Here is a 20,611-nt window from a genome sequence, read left to right on the forward strand (position 1 = left end):
TAAATGGGGTATCTGTGATTTTTGTCTGATCTGTTTTCACTTATCACAAAATTGAACAAGTACAATGAATTTGATGGCAGCTAATTGCTTAAATGAAGGATCATGACAGTTATGTGCAACAAATATGGCAGCAACATATTCAAGCGCAGCTACAAAGTATCTGTTAAATTGATCAAAATGAGCTGTAAATGTGTATTTATGCTTGTAACACATGCAGAAAGTGGGCAAAAAAACTCTAAGCTGTATTATTAATGTGGCTGCTGAAGCACACAGAGTCTTGAAATCATATCCGGGGATAATGTCAGTAATTTTGACTAAAACAGAGACAAACTGCAAGCCAGAGATGAAGGGTGTAATTTCTAAATGACATGAAGTCCCCTGGTAATACCAGTCCTGTGTGAATAGAGCACATGATGATGACTTTGTGTAGTGGTATATGTGTTCGTATATGTTGCCTTCCTATAGTTTATATGCATACTATAGTGTATTAAAGTTAACTTGGCTGGAAGGCATCAGCATACACAATACATGCATAAAGCGTAGTTTCAATAGATACTTTGATCTTTGCATAGTGTAGACACACATGTCCTTAAACAGATACAATATATGACTGTAGTGTCATCCTGCATATCTATGTGTTTCATACTGAAATGTACCCTGTGCAATGAAACAAGCATGGTGGCTTTAATCAGGACAGATATACTGTATGCTACAGCTGTTAGCCTAATTCAGACTGATTATGACTCATGCATTAATGTAAAAGCAGGGTTTTACTGTTGTAGTTGTTTGAGGTGGAGCTAATTTTGACCCATTTTGTGAAGAACAGCAACTAACTATTTCATTATAGATTAATCTGCTGATTATTTTTCTTCATTAATGGATTGAGTAATTTAGAAAATGATTCTGATAATAGTGAGAACAGTGACCAGGCAGGGCCCACAGTGACACTTTCACAATGTATGTTTTGTCCAAACCTCAAAAGTATTAAAATAAATTAAAATTATTACGATGAAAAGCAGCAAATCCTCACATTTAAGAAGCTGGAACAATGACACGTTTTTGTTGCCCATTCATTTTCTGATTTATCAACTAGTTGTTTTATCTGTACGTATATAAACTGTTGGGTAGTTTAATTTCTCAGAAAGCTTACTTTTTAAGTATTTTGTATGTTCTGTGTTTAAAAATCTTTTATAGTGAGCTGTCAGATAATTGTAGAAGAGTAAGAATATAAAAATATTTTCTTCTGGGATGAAGTGGAGTAAAAGTACCATGAAAGGAAAATACAACATAATAAAGTCCAAGAATCTGAAATTCTTCCAGTCACATTAAAAGGTTGACAATTTCATTTAAATAAAGCCAAATGTGCATCAGAATATTTTAACATTAAAGCAAGGAATCCATGTCTTGCTTTTGTCAGACTGAAACTAAATACTCTTCTGAGGAAACCTTCAATAGACAGAGATACCCAGCTTACTTCAAAGGGAATATGTATGAACCATAATAATATGTTGGATGTTTCAGTGACTGTGACAAAATGCTGCCATAGACAGACAGCTTTTAATGTTGACCCTGTGGAGAAAACATGGTCACGTAATGCGTTTTAACAGTATGGGTCGCTGTGGTGAACACGTGGCATGGACATGTGTGAGCAACATGCTCTACCAAAAGTCTTTTATGGTCGACACAAACAGGCCATGTAAACCACTCTCAGTTGTGACATGCAGGAAAATGAAAAACATTGTCCACACCTGCCAAACAGACAGAGGCAGAGCGCTGGGGCACGCACTCCTTTAGCATCCCTGCTGGTATGTGTTGCTTTCAGTTTATGTGCAAGCAGCTTTGTGGTTACTCATCCAGCAGTCTGGTGATGAGGCACTGAGAGCACACTGCAAACATGTGTCCAGCTGCAGAAATGTAGATATGCATGCTGCTTTTCCAAATGAGGGGAAGCCCCACGGAAAGACAAACTATGTCCACCTGTCAGATTATGAGCATGTCTTATATATGTTCACTTCATAGCAGGTCCGCTGCGTAGAGATGCCGTCCTCTTGTCTGTTTCAGACGCTGCTGGGGGCGGCCTCCTCTGCCTGCTGGAAAAGAAAAAGTGAAATCAGATGTTATTCAGCCAGGTAAAGACCAGCATGACCAAATGGCTTCTCCTCCAATACTTTTCTATTCTTTTTTTTATATGTATGAATGGATCAACTTCAAAAAGTGCATTTTTTATTTTCTGTTGTTAGTACAAAAGTATAGAATATGATACTACTCTCTGGGTGCTGATTTGTGGTGATGTGTGTTCATGTCGTGATGCTCGAACGATCCAGACATCTCTTGAGGTAGTTTTTCACTCACTGAGCTGTTGTTATCACATTTAACTGTGATTAGCTGAGCTGTTGCAGAGTTACAAGTCCAGTGATGTGACTGGCTGAAGGACTATTTAATAATCACCACACCTGCTGATCTATATTTTCTTTCACCCAGGTCTATTTCATGTCGCACTGCTGTAAATAGATGAACCAAAATAAAAGGTGCGTATGGAGATGCACAGTCTGTGCGCCCTGAATACACAGTCCAAAATGTGCGATCCCTGTGCTCTTGCCCACCTGCAGTGAATCAGCCTCTCCTGCATATCAACCCTGGCTCCTCTCTCATTAGTTACTGAATCTTTGCCTCTGCTGCAGTGGCAGTCTAGTTTTCTGGTGGACTCTAGCTTTTGATATTGATTCTCTGTGCAACTGTCTTTCTCAGGACCGTCCTCACCTGCCTGACTGCCTGTTACCTTAGTAGAGTCCAGCTTGCTCACACCATCACCAGCTATTCATCTCTTTAATCTCACCCCCTGCATGTAATATTAATAAACCTTCTTAGAGCCGGTCACTCTTGTGTATCCTGCATTTGGGACCACCCTGCAAACCTGTGACAGGCCAAGTTTATACTGTTTTATATTAAATGTTTTTTGCTTTGTTGCTATATGGTACTATTTTTAACAATTTTACTTTGTGACCTGTGTTTTGTTTTTTTTTGTTGCATATCCAGTCTAAACAGCAAAAACCACATGAAATGTGACTTTTTTTTCCAAATCACATCCAAGCCACATTTGGAGGTGTTTTGAAATGTAATTTCTACAGATGTGTCTCAGCCCAGATGCTCTGGCAGGCCCAGTTTCAGGACAAAATGACTAGGGAGGCATCTGAAATTAGTTGGGGTGCACTAGTATCTACAGTGCGGGCGAGCAACAGCCATGAAATGTACTAGGTATTACGGTCTGAATGTGGTTAATGGTGAACAGTTTATACTGGAAAATGACTGGAAAAAGTTTAAACAGTCTTAAGTGAATACAGTGTGTTATTTTCAACCACAGTTTATGAGTCAGAGAGGCACTGATGATATGTAGATAAATCCACAACATCTGAGAAATGTAGCACTGTTACGCCTGACTGTTCACTGTGTTTAGCTTCATTAAATCACCTGAAAACAACACCAGGCTGCTACAGTCGAACCATATAGACCTCAACACACATCAGACTGTCGGTTGTAACTTAATATTCTGCTTTTTTATGAAGGAGCTATCTGATGACCAGGGCACATCACATACTCTTTTTCAATTTGTTTTTAGCAAAAGTAGTTCATGTTTTATCCTTGAAACACGTCACAGTGCAAACACTGTTCTGTAACATTAATTACTAACCAATGTGACAATATAGAAGGTGAGATACGTAAGAATAGTTAGGACAAACTCATCACCAAATCAGTTTCTTTATTTGTTTATTTCTATGGTTAATATAGTAACTACCCGATGGAAAATCATGCTCCATCTGTCGTTGGGTGGAGATTTGTGGTGATTTGTAGTTCAAACGATCTAGACATTTGCAGAGGTCAAATTTTCTGTTTAAGTTGTCGTTATCATGTTTAACTGTGCTATGAACCCAGAGGTGTGACTGGCTGTGAGAGTATTTAATAATCACCACAACCACTGATCTATATTCACCTTCACCCAGCCCTTTTGCACATTGTGCTGCTGGCATACATGAACCAAAATAGAAGGTGTGCATGAAGACACGAAATATATATATACTCCGAATACATATAATCCCAAATGGACGTGTACATGAAGAAAATGGGCCGTAGGTGGCAGTCGAACTGGTGTCTACTGCAGTGGACTGATAGCCTCAGTATATGGGGTGCATGATCTACTAACTGAGCTACAGGGGCACCCTGCACTTGGTATTTATTAGACAAATTTCAGCTGAGGGTGCAATGCATCCTTTTGCACCCTTGTAGAACTGGGCCTGCATCTGGCACTAAAATCTGTTTCAAAATGTCTTTAGCATCACATCACAGCACTCTGGGGAGGGGTACAGGCTCTCACAATTCCTCATGCTTCCCTGTTATAAAAAGCCACGGCAACGGCATCTGTAGTTACTGACGCCTATGTTGTTACCACAGCAACCCATACAGAAAGGTTGGTGATGTCTGGACACACTAATCTGATCTGATCACTTGGCAAATAACGGTGGAGTCTCTCTGGTTTCAGAAACAATTCTGATTTGGCTGCAGTCTTGAAGTCATAGATTTGGGCTTGAAAGGGGACACTTTACGGCCAGTGTGGACAGGAGAACTGTTCACAGTGGCTAGTATGTCTTTCAGTACACATATGTGAGTATTATATAAAGATACACTTTGAAACTATCAGTACTACGAACTGGTAATACAGGATAAGGATTTTCACCTGCAGGCCAAAATACCTGCAAGGGTTTATCTTATGGTTTTATGGGTTGGTATGTCATTAGAAAGAACATTCTTGAGAATTTTTACTTTAAATATTTCTTTAAATGTCCACTAAACATTGTGTTTCATGGTGTTTTACAGTTACCTGTCTATGCAGAAGCTGCTGCAGTCGGAGTCACTCTGCAGTGCACAAGCACAGCGTGGGGCAGTCCCAGCGGAGCGCCTCATACGCAGGGAACCCTGGTAACTGGACATACCATATGGTACAGTGTTCCTAAAAAGAGAAAAACAGAAATATGCAGCACACCGAGTGATCAGACACAGAGGAATGTCCGTATATTTGACTGGCATCACATTACACAACATCAGAGAGGGGCTGATTCAGTTCTATGAAAAATCTGCAGTTCAGTGGCTGCGTTATACTGGACTGCATTATACTAAGAGATGCTTCTAATATTTTGTCCTCTGCCATTTGAATAAAAGATGGGGACAGAACATAGGAAACACCTTTCATAATAATGCATTCCAGTACAACACTAATGCCTGCAGCCTCCAAAACATTGAACTCCTCTAAAAATTGTCTCTTTGCACTGGTATGATTTACAGAACTGTTGCTGGGATGCAGCGACTGTAAAGATGAACATATTCAACTGCTAAGTAAGTGTATTTTAAATTCATTTCATTATAGATTGGAAGTAATCAAATCAGCATGCCCTTTTTCACAAAGTTACTTTGGGAGATGGCAGGAAAAGGTAAAAGTTGTCAAGGTTCAAGGATCCGCTGTGATTCAGCTGATCGGCCAGGTGATTCATACAAAAACATCCAGTAAAGTATGAGTATGGAAGGCTCTGTTTGTACTTTATATGACCATTCCTTTGGTACCTAGGGGGTAGAATTGGATAGGAACAGAAATGATATGTCCGTATCCAGGGTCTACTGAATTGCCCTTGGCAGTAATTCTGATCAAAAAATTTAAATATAACCATTATTATCTCTCAGTGTCCAGCCAAAATATTTGATATATTAATTAAGCAACTAGTCACAAATCAAGCAAGGTAACTGGAACAATAGGAGAAAGTTAAAAATAGACACAAATCTTTTATTTTGTAATTTATTCCTAAGCATGCTGCAATCTTAGTCAGCATTCCTCTGGCAGCAGCACAGCATCTCTCCATTTTCCCTTTGCACCATGCATGTCAGGCAGGAGACTGATTACTGTGCTTTAACTATGCTTTTATATGCTTATCTGAGCCGAACAGGCAGATAACACAGAGGGAAAACAAAGTAGGGCGGCAGAGTTGCAGCAGACATTGTAGTGATAACGTATTACTACAAATATATATCAGAAATTATTTGCCTTTGTTTGCTTTAGTATATTCAAGTATTGTTGTGTTTGTAAATGATAAAAAAACAAACTTAAAATCTAAATAGTTAACATGACTGTGCTGGATTGTTGGGTTTAATTCCCATATCCCCAGAAAACAGGGATCCTGAATTGTTGCTGCAGGTCTGCAAGAAAGTACTAGAACAAGAAGTTATTTAACAAAAGGTTTAAAGGATGTTCCAGTTTATTACTTCTTGGGTCTTATTTTCATAGTTTGGCCCTCATTTTTATCCATTGTGATAACATTTATTGGTCTTAATAATATGCTAAGCACCATCACTGCATAAGGGGTCGGATGGGTTGGAAATGACTAAATAGTTGAAATCCAAACCACTAAACCTCTTTCTTTAGAAGTAAAACTGGATTTATAACATGGATAGTTCTGGTCCTTGATTATAATTGGCCGAGCTGCGTGTTACTCTGCCAACTGTTTCAAAACATCAGGCTTTGTTGTGAATTGATTTGATTTGATTGGCTAAGTGTGGATGAGTGGCTGAAAGAGACGGACAAGACAGGGTATGAGTCCCACTCGCTGTTCTGGGCAGTGGTGGACTCGGGCTGTATGAGGGGCAAGGGCAAGAAAATAAAAAGGGCACCAAGTGTATGTGGCAGGGTACCAGCACCCTGAAAGTCAAAAGTTTATGGTGAAACAGTTTCAATTTATTATGTCACTTAAAGTAACAACTACTACACCTTTGTGACAAAAACAGACGGAGAGCTATTAACTATTTAACCATTTAGAAACAGAGCAACCAGTTTTCTGGCATGTAGGGCAGCCTACATGGCACTACACTGCATTTTATTCACTGGAAATATACTTTACCCTATTTTGTCCACTGAAGGACACCCTATAGGGCACTTGACCACATTTTGTCCACTGAAGGGCTCTCTAGAGGGCACTTCAACACATTTTATCTACCTTAGGGGCAACCAAGGGTACTTATTCTGTATTTTTTGGACCACAGGACCACCAGGCGGGGAAATCGGTGTTTGAGCCGCCAGGGAACCTGTCCTGTTGCTTTGTTGGAGATATATCTGAGTATTTCTTCATATTGCCGTGGGCCTAATAATACATTTTGCTTCTCTATCACTATAAACTCCATCCTCTTGGGGCTTATTGCTTTAGTAAGTGCACTCAAAATGGAAATTGTGTTCTGAAAAACTCTGGCAAGTATAAAGCTGAATCAGTAAGTCAGTCTGTAAACTGTTAACATTCACTTTGTTTTTTCTCTTATAAATCTGTTTAACTTGGCAGTTTGTTTCAGATTGGCTGATGTCTCTTACTCCACTGGTTGTTGTAGCCACATTGCCAGATCTCAGCAGTTTACTTGGTGAGCACAGTGCTTTCATTACCAGGAAGAATGATGGCTAAACCCATGACAATGAGACTCAAGTTGTAATAAACCTAAGTTTTTCTTTAATATCAGTGGGCATTGTTTCTCCCACAGCAACATCTTCCCTCACCATTGCTGTGAACTTCTCTCAAGAACAGTGAACTATAAACCATATAGAGCCACCTGACCGGCCTCAATGCTGCGGTGCGCAATCTCCCCTCCCTCCACTCTGACAAACAGACCCAGCAGGGCGGTGACCCTTTCTTCCTTCAAGCGTTTGATCCTCTGATCCCAGATTTCCTGAAGAGGAGACAGCCTGCCCCCAAAACGACTGAGTTTTCTTTCCGGCACTGACCTCACTGTGCTACCTAGGACGCACCACCCATTAATCTTTCTGGGGTCTAGTAAAAAAGAAAAACCCCCAGGTCATCTCTGCACTGATGCCAGTATGACCACCCATCATTAAGGAAGACCACCTGGTGTGTAAACAACCCAATGAAATGCAACAGAAATTCAATAAACCTCTCTAAGCACCTCACAGCAGCTCACAGCTGTGTCACAGTATTCTGGTATTAAATTAACTTTAATACCTTGTTATAATTACTACAAATACAGGAATGCACATTTAAAACAACTGTCTAACTTATGATGACTGAAAAGTTATTTGAACTACTTCTTTTAAAGACCTATTTCCCAGTGCATGCTGGGATTCCTTTCACCTGTGCCTCTGAATAGGAATAAGCACATATATGTAGAGTGATGGATGGATCAGATTATCTTCCATGTGTCCCTGGGGACCAAACTGAAGTCAGAGAAAGAATGCAATGTGCTCTTTTTACAGTTTGTACTCTCTTGGGTGCACTGCACAAAGAAAAAAAAAGGAGTGCTCTCCTTTGAAGAGATGAAAAGGATTTTGGGGTAGATTCTAAAAGGATTTGGCTGGATTATTTTAGCCATTTTTGTATTTAAGCATGACACTTGATCCTGCTGATCTCCCATGCGGCCTTTTGCACACTATATGAGTGTAATTTCTATTTTTATCAATCGAACTTGTTCTAACCTAATGTTGTGCATTAGTGTGGCATCATGGGAGTTTTTTGTATGCACTGTTAAACAACCATCATTGCAAATGTAATATTAAAGTTTGATTAATGTTGTGTTTAGTCACGTTTGTTGACTTCTTTCCTCAGGCTCTGAACTAATGCGTAGCTGCCTGGGTTTTTATCATTGTTGGAAACATTTGGAAAGTTATGGTTTTTGCCTGACAGCGATGATTTGTGAAACTTTCCTCAAGCCGAGAAAAAACATTGAAAAACACATGATGTCATCACAATATGCACTTAAAAAAAAATAAAGTTGAGACAACCCAAAATTTCTTGGTAACTTACTGGAATAGATTTTTTTAGTTTTTAGCCCATCTCAAACTCCTAAAATTCAAAATAAACTTAATAAAAAAACAAAGAAAAAAAGTTTTGCTTACCAATAATCCTTAGTTTAGATAATTTGAAACTGAAAGATTTAAGTTTATCTACAGAAGACAAGTAAATTATATCAAGAAAAGATTAGTAGTTATAACTTTTTCAAAACTCAAAAATCTATTGCAGTAGGTTTCCTTTAAGAGTTCTCAGCTTTGTTATTTTTTTCAGTGTGAAGTCTTATTGGCACTGCCTGTGGGAGTAACACTACAGTAGATAATCAGTGGGCGGCACACCGTGAAAGTAAACCCAGAGGATAACTTTTTGGCACATGCATCAGGCAAGCAATTCCTATTGGACTGAATAGGCAGCATCTTCCGGCATCTGCGTGCTTGGTTTGAAACATCCATGGCATGGACAGTGAACAAAACATGAACATGAACAAAAGGTGCTACTAGTTGCATTATGGGATGTGTAGGATATAGCTTCAGCTTGACCTGCACAGGGAGCTAGAAATTAGTGTCTCAGCATCTGTTGCTTTGATGTTGGCCATTTTTTTCTCTCTCTCCAGCTTTAACCACAAGCTACTAAATCACTGCAGCATCCCTTTAAACATCATGTGGATTTTTTGTGACTGGTTGTGGAATTAATGCGACATTGTTTGAGTAAATGTGTTAGCATAAGCATGTCCAAGTCAAACCCAGTATCAGGAAAGTGAACAAAAAACGTAAATTACAATATTTCGAAATGGGATTAAAACTACTTTCTCACTCGTTTTACTTACTTTACTTACTAATACATAAATAAGACACTAAATTACAGAGTTAGAAGGCTATTTTTTGTGACTTTAAGAAGAATTAAATACTCCAAGTCTGTATCAGCTCCACTTCATGACTAACAGTAATGTGGTAAAACAGATGGGAATTTATATTGCCTAGAGCAGTTTTAACCCTGCACTGGGCAAGAAGGGTTTTATTTAGGTATATACAAGCTAAGTAAAGTTTTACAAAGTGAAACCTGTCATATATCTCCACATACTTCTTATTTTTCTCGGAAAGAATAAGGTCAAGCCATTTTTCAACCTCCACTAAGCAATTAATGTTTTCAAGTTTACTTTTCAAGAGGTAACCATCAATGCCAAAGACATTTCAATCAAGACATGTTATTACCGCAAATGAGGAGATGAAAGACGGCAGTACATTTTCTGACCAGCCATATGTCTGGAAACTGAAACATTTACATTTTATTGAGAGTCATTTGATTCATGTCTAAAGGATTGTGATCACCAGCTGCTACTAAGCTTTATATCTGAAGGTATGTCTGCATCTGTGCCCAGCTGCATGAAGGCACTTAGGTTTAGGTTTCCCTTAAATTTTCATCAAAGGATGCCTTAGGGAAAAAAATGAGTTGCATAAAATCATCCTAAGGATTTCCTTAGTGTGATTTAAGGGAAAACCCTTTAGTTTCTAAGCGTTTACCCTTAGCTACTTGAGTTCTCCCTTATGTGTTGCTAGAAGGTCCTTAGAAACATGGCAGACCCTTAAAAGTGAAACAATTTGTGACAGATAGACAATGGCTGAATTAATAATGATCGAAGAGGATGATGAGACACATTTTTGGAACAGGGAGGACCCACTGGAGACTATAGATTTGACTTTAGCATTAGCATCTCTGCAGCTAGCTAGCCAAACATTTGCACAACTGTCTCAAGTGTCAGTGTTTCCTTCTTTCTTGCTGTCACAGTCATATTTTCATATTTTGGTTTGTTTCACAGCAGATTTCTCAGGGATTTTGTCAGTAAGCTATTTATCACCACATCTGCTGCTTGTGTGTATTTATTAGGTTTGGATTATGTTATTAAACTTACTTATTCTTTGAGGAGAACAACACTCTCATGTTATTTTCCTTTTTGTTTATCTTTGTTGTTCATTTGAAAGAAGCTAGCTAACACTGGCTAACTTCATGTGTTACCTAAACTAGCTAACAACTGATATAATGCTGACTGTGGTAACTGAAGTAGAGCTGCAACAATTAATCAATTAATTTAACAATCACCAACTACTCTGGTAATCGATTAATTGGGTTGAGTAATTTTTTAAGAAGAAAAAGTCAAATTTCTCTGATTTCAGTTTCTTAAATGTGAATATTTTTTGGTTTCTTTCTTCCTCTATAACAGTAAAATATCTTTGGGTTATGAGTAAAACAAGACATTTAAGGAAATCATCTTTGGCTTTGGGAAACACGAATTGGTGATATTCCCACCATTTTCTGACATTTTAGCACAAACAACTATTAATCAGTTAATTGAGAAAATAATCGACTGATTAATCAGCTATCAAAATAATTGTTGCAGCCCCAAACTGGCATGTCCATGTGCTGCATTTTGACAGTAAATGCTGTGGCAGACTTAGTTTAAACACGCAAGGGGACAGTCTAAGAGGCTTTATGCAACACTCCTAAGTGAACCCCTTAACTTGGGGAAATATTTTACTTAAGGGACAAACTTAAGTTTGAAACTAACAGTGGTTTATGCACCGATTCTTAAATGTGATCTTTATCTTTTAACTTGAGCTGGAGGGTAACCCTCTATCTAGTGTGACTTTGGTCTTGAAGAATGCAAAGAAACTTCTCTGTGAGAGCTTGCATAGTTTTTATGATTTGTCACTTTGCAGTTTTTCTGCTAACAGCCATGAAAACAGATACCACAGGAGTGACAACATCTAAATCAGTTATTGCAGGGTTAACCTGCTTCAAATGAATCTGCCACTGAAAACTGGAGAGAACAAACTGTTCTTGCTGGGAGCATGGGAAATGAAAACACTTAAAGAAAACTCCCAATAGTTGGAGAAGTGAAGTCAAAAGGTCAGCTTACTGTAACAGCTGCAGGTACTTTAGAAGCTGTCCCCTAAGACACATAAAACCTCTGGTAATCCATTTTAATTCAACCAAATATTTTAACCTTTTCACTCGCAAGCTCCCATGTGAACTGTCAATCCCAAAGCTACAGCTTCACTTTAAAATATCGGTTGTCTGCAAAACAATCCTAAATAAATCCTGAATCCTAATGTCAAAGAAGGACTATAGGCCATATGGTTCCTACTGTCAAAATATGACTATAGGCCATATGGTAAAATATACTGTTCAAGTATGCAAAATATGGAACTGTGGAGTTATAACTCATATGAAAGCTGAGAAGTCAAACAGGTTAAAAGGTGAACAGGTGCAGAGCATGTATGGGCTGCCATATACTGCTAACAAGCTGACTTTCAACTTTTTCAAACAGCAAAGTGGAACATTTACTAATTTGGTTTAATTCTAAGTCAAACGAGGAGCTGTCGCCCTTCTGTGGCACATTAGACGTCAATATCTGCAATACATTATCACACCAAATGACAGCAGAGGAAAGACCTGCAGCAGCTTGATTCAGTTCACACGGCACAACCCCTGGGTACCGAAGGAACATAAATCTAGAACACTGTGCCCAGCCAATTTTCAGCTTCATCTGTAAGGAATTACTGGAGAAAAAAAGCCGTGGCATCCTCAGTCTTATCACAGTGAGGCTGCTGTTGGTCAAATACTTAAACAGAGAGTGAATAAGCACTAAAGCATGCTTCTTACACCATAAATAAGTTTAAATGCCTCCAAACTTTTAGTAGCATTTAGGGGATATTTTAGATTATTTGAAGTGGAGTTTACATATCATCGATAGCGGTTAACAAACCCTCAGTTTGGAGAAGCAGCAGAGTCAGCAGCAAAATATATTTTAGACACCTAAAAAAACAATCAATCTTGCTATGTTTAGAGTATTTTCACCACTGTACTTTGCCACTTTGCCATGAGGCAACCTTTTCTGACAAGAAACCACCGTTGTATAAACCAGGTATCACTCTCTCCAAAGCAACCAGCCTCCTTTAGCGAAATCAGTAATTCTACCTCACAGAGCGGAGGAGTTGCTGGTCTACCACTGCCTCGATCAGTTAGTTTGTTTGTCTTATTGTGTGATTTTGGTGTTTTGAAAAGTTCATTTGGATTTATTGGAGTCACACAATAATTTTTTTACACTAAATATCACTCTCTCCAAACCAGTCAGACTCCTTTAGTGAGCACAGTCATTTTACCTCACAGAGCACAGGAGTTGCTGGTCTACCAGTGCCTCAATCAGTTAGTTTGCTTGTGTCATTGTGAGCAAGAGAAAGTGAGTGAGATCAGTTCAAGTGTACACTATATTAGAATATTTTCACTGCTTTACCTTGCTGTCAGAAAGACTTCTCTGACAGGAAACCGCTGTTATATAAGTCTCTGGATCAACCAAACTCCACTGACAAAATCAGTATTTTTACCTCACAGTACACAGGAGTTTCTCATCTACAACTGCCTCAAACAGTTAGAGAAAGTGATACTTGGCTTATATTATACATTTCCTGTCAGAAATGGCTGTCTGAGGCAAGGTAAAGCAGTGAAAATATTCTGAATATAGGGTACACTAAACAAGGACTACACAATTAATAACAACGGCAATAAAACCGCAATATGGTAAGTACAGTATCCAAACTGCAGAACCAGAACTAATGAAAATTGTAATGCAAAACTGATCATTACCACTAATCGTATCGCATATCAGCATCGCAATTTCAGTCAAAATAATTGCAATGCGCCTTTTTTATCAAATCGTGCAGGCCTACACTAAACCGATATGGATGTTTTTAGATGGTTAAAACATGTTTTGCTGCTGACTCTGTCCACAGCAGTGCATTGCTTTGCTTCCTGTGTTGGTACTCCTGATGCTTCTTCAAAGTGTGGGTGTGTCAGCCACCATTTAGGTAATACACTGACTGTGGATAAGTACTTCATACAATCACACTGTCCCTGTAATTCAGAGCTCTTTCCAGTGAAGTTCTGGATGTGCCTGTAGGAGCAGAAAACAGCTGCTGCACTGCTCTCTGCAGGCTGAACACTTGAACTCTGCTGCACTGACTGGTGGCCACACCTCAGTCAGAGGCTTTGGAATCAAACAGCTGATTGAAGATGGATTTGACCCCCCCTCCCCGCTCTCACTGTCACCCCCTCCACCACTCCAACCTCCTCACACCCTCCTAAAGTGAGATAGTGTGAAATGTTTACACAGTCCCTTGTACCAGAGCTGCCCCGAGGCTCAGTGTTTAAAGTCAACAAAAGAACAGATAAATCTGCTCATGCTGTGTGATGCTGCAGACGGGCATCAGGCGTGTCTTCCAGTGCAGGTGATAAATCAAGTTTTGTTGTTTTCTTTTTCAAGCCAAGATATAAAAAAAAACCTGACAGACTTCATTTTCCAACCTGTGGCGAGTCAAGTGCAATATGTTGAGATTTTCAGATTGTGGCGCTGATTTGAAATAAAAACAATCACAGGAACAAGAATGCTGAGTGGGTGAATAACAGATGAAGGAAAATAGTGATTTTGGCTGGTCAAATCCACCTGAGGGTGTTGCGTTTGGTATCACTCAATATAGAGCGGTTGCTATTATCAGACTCCTTGCTTAAATTTAAACTTGGCAGCAGAAAAGAAGGGATTATGTAATGTATCTGAATATCTAAGTCTACACAGGAACAATCAAAACATCTCAGATAACCAGAAGGTCGACCCCTCTGCTGCCTGTCGGCCACCGTCTCAAATCCTCACTGGAATTAAAATACCTGAGAGCTCAGGGTCTAGACCGCTTCAGATTACAACAAATCTTTACAGTTCTACACAGTCACAGGAGACACTGACATATGAGAAAAAGTCTGGTTTGCTCTGCAGCTCAGTTTCCACCAAATCCTTTCATGGCTTATAAATGAAGAGAATTTCTTTAATACAAAGCTGAGGGCTTTCCGTTCCCCATAACTCACATATTTGTGGCTCCTACAGCAGACCTGTACCAGTGTGAGGACAACTTCCCTGCAGCGTCAGGGAGCAACTAGTTACATGTAATACATTACAGTTACTGAGAAAATACATGCATTTAATTAATTAATTGTAGTAACTTGTCAAAACAGGGATGCACCAATACCACTTTTTTCTGACTAAGTACAAGTGCAAGTATTTACATTTTGGTAATTGCCAATATTCCAAATATTAAACCTTAGTAACCTCCAACCTTTGGGTTTATGAACTCAAGAAATTTGTGGTAACTGATTACCTAAGTTTTTTGGACTGCTTTTAACTTATTTGTTTTTTACAGTGTAGAACATAACATTCATTCTGTTGTTTTGCATCTTTGCACAAATGCTTCTTTTTTTGGCATATATCAGGTCATTGAGGGTCAGCATCCTACCCTGGAGGTTGGCTGTCTCTATGTCTAGACGGGCTCCAATCATTGTGCTCAAAAATTGAGTATTGTTTTTGACTGGTTCTCTTTTTGGGTTTGCCCCACCTCTTGTCTGAAAGTCAAATCAATGCACATCGCTCTAGGCCAGTAGTTTTTTCAAACCCTTTGTGCCCAAGGCACACCAAAGGGCAAGTCAAAATCTCAAGGCACACCTGAATTCATATCTTTGCAAAATAGTTTCTAAAAACAGTCTAACCAATGGAGGAAATGAGTACTGGCCAGTCAGAGGCAGAGGTCCTCGAGTGCGGTTGGGGAAAAAATACAGCATCAGCCAATCAGGGCTTTTGACGTGTCACACACTAATATTTCCCCCTGCATGGATGTGAGAAACTGTGGTTCACTTTGATGGAAGGTTTTTAAAAGATTTTCTTTAGTATATAGACTTCATTCTGTATTTGGAAATCAGTGCGTACCAAAGTCTGTAAAGGAAAAAAAATCTTAAAGGTCTATGTAGGACTAAATTCTAGGGTTAGACCAGCAGACTGTGTAGATTTTTGTGTTTGGGAATTTTTTGATTTTTTTCCTGTCATCATCCTCTGGCTCTGGTGGCTCAAACATGTCTGGACATGTCCAATAAAGCTGCTAGATGGAATGTCCATGTCCATGACACTGAGACAGTGGAGCGGACATGCCCCTCAACATGTCAGAGCAGAGAAAACGGCTCATTTTTTCATAATTTTGAGACCTAATTTTATATAGTTAGCGATTTCTTCAGTGACTGAAATTTGGCTGGGTTTTTAATAACATATGTCTGTGGCATGATAAACTCAGAATGCATATTTATTGTTGTTTCACTCGTAACTTTTTCTGTAGTTATATATTGCAATAATAATGCATGGTTGTCACAAAATCCCAAGGCACACCTGGATTTGCTACATAGCACGCCACCAGCCGATGATGTCAAGTCAGGTGACCATGCTTATGAAATAAGAGAAGGACTCTAACATTACTGGTCGGGGTAAAGCTTGTATAAGTTAAAGGTAAAATATATAACATATGAAATAAAAAACTGTAGCTCAGTTGGTAGAGTGTGCGCCCTCTGTCAGTCCTCCGTAGCAGCCGTGGGTTTGATTCCTGACTAAGACTCTTTGCTGCATGTTATCCCCCACTCTCACTCTTCCCTTTCATATCTTCTCTACAGCTGTCCTATCCTAATACAGGCACAAGAGCCCTTAAAAATATACTTAAAAATGCAGGATTGATATACACCGCACAGCACCAGTCTGCTCTGCCTGTGTATATGTATGTGTGTATATCTCTCTATGCATCTCTCACAGACAGAGAGCAGAGGAGAGATAAAGCAATATAACTGTTGGTTGCTTAATTTTTATACAAGCTCGACCTCAAATCCTGCATGCTGTGCTGGCTGGGAGCTGTACACCACTGCCAAACAGGCTCAAGCCCAGAAGCACATAAAACACAATTGTGAGGTTTTACAGTGCCTGGTTTAAACTGATGTTTTCAGAACTTTCCAGTGAGGCTACAGTATGAGTTGTGATTGACACCTTATAAGCTGCAGTGAATGACTCATACATGCACTATAAATCTATGAGCAGCACAGACACACTGTGGGTCTGTGGTAAGGTTGTGTTGCTGCCACATTGCATCTCAAATGACTCATTTCAAACCTGAAGCAGACAAACGGAGCATGTTTAAGAAATGACTCTCACTCTGGTGTGTTGATCCAGATGATGTCCAGGTGGCAGTAATACACACACTCCTTGTCTTTGTAAGTGTAGCATGTGCATCTCTTCGCACGCCTCCTGGCCCCCGGCGGCTCGCAGGAGCCAGAGCAGGGTTTCACTTCACTGAGGTCGTCCACACCGCCGGGCGGAGGTGTGCTCAGCTTGAGCGCTTCTACCTCCCTCCTCTGGTTCACATCTTTGCTGGATGAGGAACCTGCAGGGTCAGGAAAAGTCTTTCAGAACTCTCTTTCATATCTCTGGACTGAAATATCACGCACTGGATGTAAATGTGCCAGGTCTCCACCCCTGTGAGACATATGGTGTGTCTTCAGATGTCCAAACCATGTGTGAGGATATTTGTAAATCAAAGTGTAGATGGTGCAAAGGAGTAGGAGATGTAAAACCCACACCTGTTCTGCCTTTTCCACTTATGATCAAATCTTCATTGTAATGAGTATTGGCTGACTGATATTAGATTTTTGGGGCCAGTGCAAACAGTGATATCAGGGGGCAGAAGAAACTCAGATTTTCTTTATACTAAATACAATACACAGAATATAGAGTGTATACATACAGGCATTTTTTTTTTTGCAGTGATCAGTCCCTCAAAAACGGTTAACACTTGTGAAATATATGTAATGGAGGCAGGATATTTTAGCTTTATTTTCCAAAATGATTTCAGGGCACTGAAACAATAAACTTTATTTTTAATAATTATAAATAACTATTAAAAACACAAATATATAAAATATATGTATATATTAAACTTGAATTAAGAAAAATGTCAAGTAAAACAGAATGCTGCCTATAAAGCTAACAAATAAAAACAATCTGCATCATGTTCTGTCAAAATAAAGTTTTCATATAGGCATTTATTGGACAACCCATATGCTGATACCAATGTAGGCCGATAATGCTTAGATAGGCCAATAATATTGGTCAATTATTATATCAGTCAGACTCTAATAATGAGATTAATTGATAGTATTTTTTTTTTTTTTAATTGTAAGTTTGATTATTAGAGGTAGTCAAACCTCAGTGACAGTCATATCAACACTGCAATTTCTGTGACAAGCAAAGTGCTGACTAGTCAACTAGCAATTAAAGGGACAATTCACCCCAAAAATCAAAAATACATATTTTTCCCTCTGGAATGTAGTGCTATTTATCCATCTAGATTTTTCATGTGAGTTTTTGAGATGTTGGTCAAAGAGATGTCCGCCTTCTCTTCAGTATAATGGGATTAAATGGCACTCGGCTTGTGGTGCTCAAAGCACCGAAAAAACAAAAGTACATTCGAAAAATTCTCTTTTCAAAAATCATGACCCAGGAGCTACTTTCTTTCTAGTAGAAAGAAAGAAGTTCCAGTAGACACTAAAGTGGTTTTGCCAGATTCGCTGCTGAAAAAAGTAGTTCCAACAAGACACTGCTCACAACAGTCTGTGGAGTATTTTAAGTAACCAGGTCATGATTTCTGAAAAGAGACAATGGTGTTGAATTTTTCAAATGCATTTTTGGTACTTTGAACACCACAAGTGTCATGAGTGTTGTTTAGTCCCATTATAGAAAGATGGCAGACATCAGCTGATATCTCCAAAACTCACAACTGCAGCTCTCACTGAAACTATGTAGATGGATAAATAGCACTACAGGCCAGGGGAAATCATTAATCCCTCAGCTCAACAAACCTCAGTTATAGTTATATCAACACTGTGATTTCTCAACAAGCAATGACAAATTCAATTATGTATTAATTGTTTAAAATTGTTTAGTAACAGTTTCTCATAATTGTAAATGAGTGACCTGTTCTCAGACATCACTCTGGGTTGTAGTTACGTGACATGGGTGTTCATCATTAACTTTACATTATCTGAACTCAGTGAGTAACCAATTACCTTAAGAAAAATAGATACATATAAGCATATTGAAATCCTAATGCCTAATGGACAGAGTTTTATGTTATCTTGGTTTTATGATATGTTTATAACAGAGTCCAACCAATACTAGAATAAATCAGCTGATATTCTTTACTCAAAATGAAGACAAAGGAGCAAATAAACATCAAACGCTGCCTATTAATCTAAAAAACAGAAACAATCTGCATTATGTTCTGTAAAAAGTTTTCATACAGGCACATGTCAGACAACACATATACTGATATTTATAAAGACTGACACAGCTGTGAAGGGCCAATATCAGACTTATAATATGGATCAGCTGATATGGGCTCTAGTATCCAAAAGTAGATTATGATCTAATACTGCCTTATAATTTTAATTGTCCTAGTATTATTTCCATACTGTCCTGATGACTGGGTGGAATAACTGCAATAACTGTTCTTCTTACACATCAGCAACAAATAGAGCTGCAATTATTAGTTGGTTAAGTAGTAGTATTAAGTAGTATTAATCAATTAAAATCAATTAAAAATTATGACAATAATCAGCAGATTACTGGATATGGAAATAATCGTTAATTGCAGCCTTAATTAGATAGAACGGACTAGTTGCATGCTTTGATTAATGTGGTAGGCATTTTTTATCACTTTATCAATTTCAGTTATCTATCTTGTGCTATCATTGTGTGCACAAAAACCGCTCTATGTGAAACATAATTCATGTATTAAAGTTCCACAAAACAAAGTCCCCCCACTGGTCTGACAGAACTACTCACCGTTTGTCAGAGATGCTGTGACCACGATAAGAAACAGAACTCCCACATCAAGCGATGACACATTAGCCATCACACATCAAACATTAAAAATTAAAATTCAAAACGTAAAAAAAAAATATTTAAAAATCCTCCCAAAGTCCAAAGTGTCCGCTTGTTTGTTTGTGTGCAGTTTCTCTGAGGTCAGGACTCCTGATAAACTCTGATCACTGATCAATAAACTCTGATCACTGATCTAACAGACAGCTGCTGTCAGTCTGTAGACCTGCTGCTGCTGCTGCTGCTGTTTGCCTCCCTCAGACGGACTCCGCTGCTTTATTATGAGCTGACAGCTCACAGACAAGCCAGCTGCAATAACACGCCTACTTCCTGCTGCCGCTTTCAAAATAAAAGCATTCCCGTCAAAACCAATGAGCAGTTTGAGACATCTGGAGGAGATGTTCCGGTCTGCTGACTGCAGCTTCAGTTACACTGAAATGGATGTTGAATTGTGTGAAAATGACATAATTTAAAATACATAACCCAACAAATTCAGCATTTTGTCATTTTAGAATGATATTTCCTTATTTTAATAAAAAAAAAAATAGCAAAACTAAAATAAAGCAAACAGGCTATATTAAAAATAAATAAATAAAAAATTAGATGACAAACCACACAGACACGCCCTTAAGAACAGGATTATTACATAACATCAAGTAGCTACTTCCTGAAAATCTGTATTTCATAAGAATGAAAAGATTTTTTAAAATCATGATAAGAGCTGTTATTTTATGTTGCCCTAAAGAGAAACAGGGAAGAATAAAATAGACAAACAAGAAAAAAAAAAAAAAAAAAAAAACAAGATGAAAAAGGTGAACACTTGAGTTGAGTTCACCCAAGAAATATTTTGACTGGAAAAATGCTATTTGATAAAATACAGAAGAGGATTAGGGCCACATGTGAAAAATGTATTTGAGTTGTGAGTTAAAAGTCAGAGTTGTGTATTTGGTCCCAGAATTCTGACTTGAAACTCATTTAAAACTTCACGTGACCGTAAACCTCTAAAAAA

At 38.6% G+C, this 20,611-nt stretch overlaps 1 protein-coding gene across 1 annotated transcript; it reads right to left on the bottom strand.

The window, feature by feature from the left end:
- Positions 1 to 924: 924 nt before the first annotated feature.
- LOC146331080 (endothelin-3) lies at positions 925 to 20,133 on the bottom strand. The gene is made up of 4 exons (XM_084726728.1): positions 19,567 to 20,133; positions 16,879 to 17,107; positions 4,874 to 5,002; positions 925 to 2,090 (listed from the first exon to the last, which is right to left on the bottom strand). Exons 1-4 carry the CDS (start codon positions 19,634 to 19,636, stop codon positions 2,009 to 2,011), a joined length of 510 nt encoding a protein of 169 aa, XP_084582854.1. The 5' UTR covers positions 19,637 to 20,133; the 3' UTR covers positions 925 to 2,008.
- Between the last annotated feature and the right edge of the window lie 478 nt (positions 20,134 to 20,611).

The sequence above is a fragment of the Lutjanus erythropterus genome, chromosome 2 (assembly GCF_056507025.1).
Source record: "Lutjanus erythropterus isolate fLutEry1 chromosome 2, fLutEry1.hap2, whole genome shotgun sequence".
Classification (NCBI taxonomy): domain Eukaryota; kingdom Metazoa; phylum Chordata; class Actinopteri; order Lutjaniformes; family Lutjanidae; genus Lutjanus; species Lutjanus erythropterus.

Excerpts from the sequence above, each read along its gene's own strand:
- LOC146331080 (XM_084726728.1), bottom strand. The coding sequence starts at position 19,636 with ATGGCTAATGTGTCATCGCTTGATGTGGGAGTTCTGTTTCTTATCGTG. Across the intron at positions 17,108-19,566 it reads CACAGCATCTCTGACAAACG|GTTCCTCATCCAGCAAAGAT; the intron begins GTGAGTAGTTCT and ends CTGACCCTGCAG. Across the intron at positions 5,003-16,878 it reads ATCTGGATCAACACACCAGA|GAACACTGTACCATATGGTA; the intron begins GTGAGAGTCATT and ends TTCTCTTTTTAG.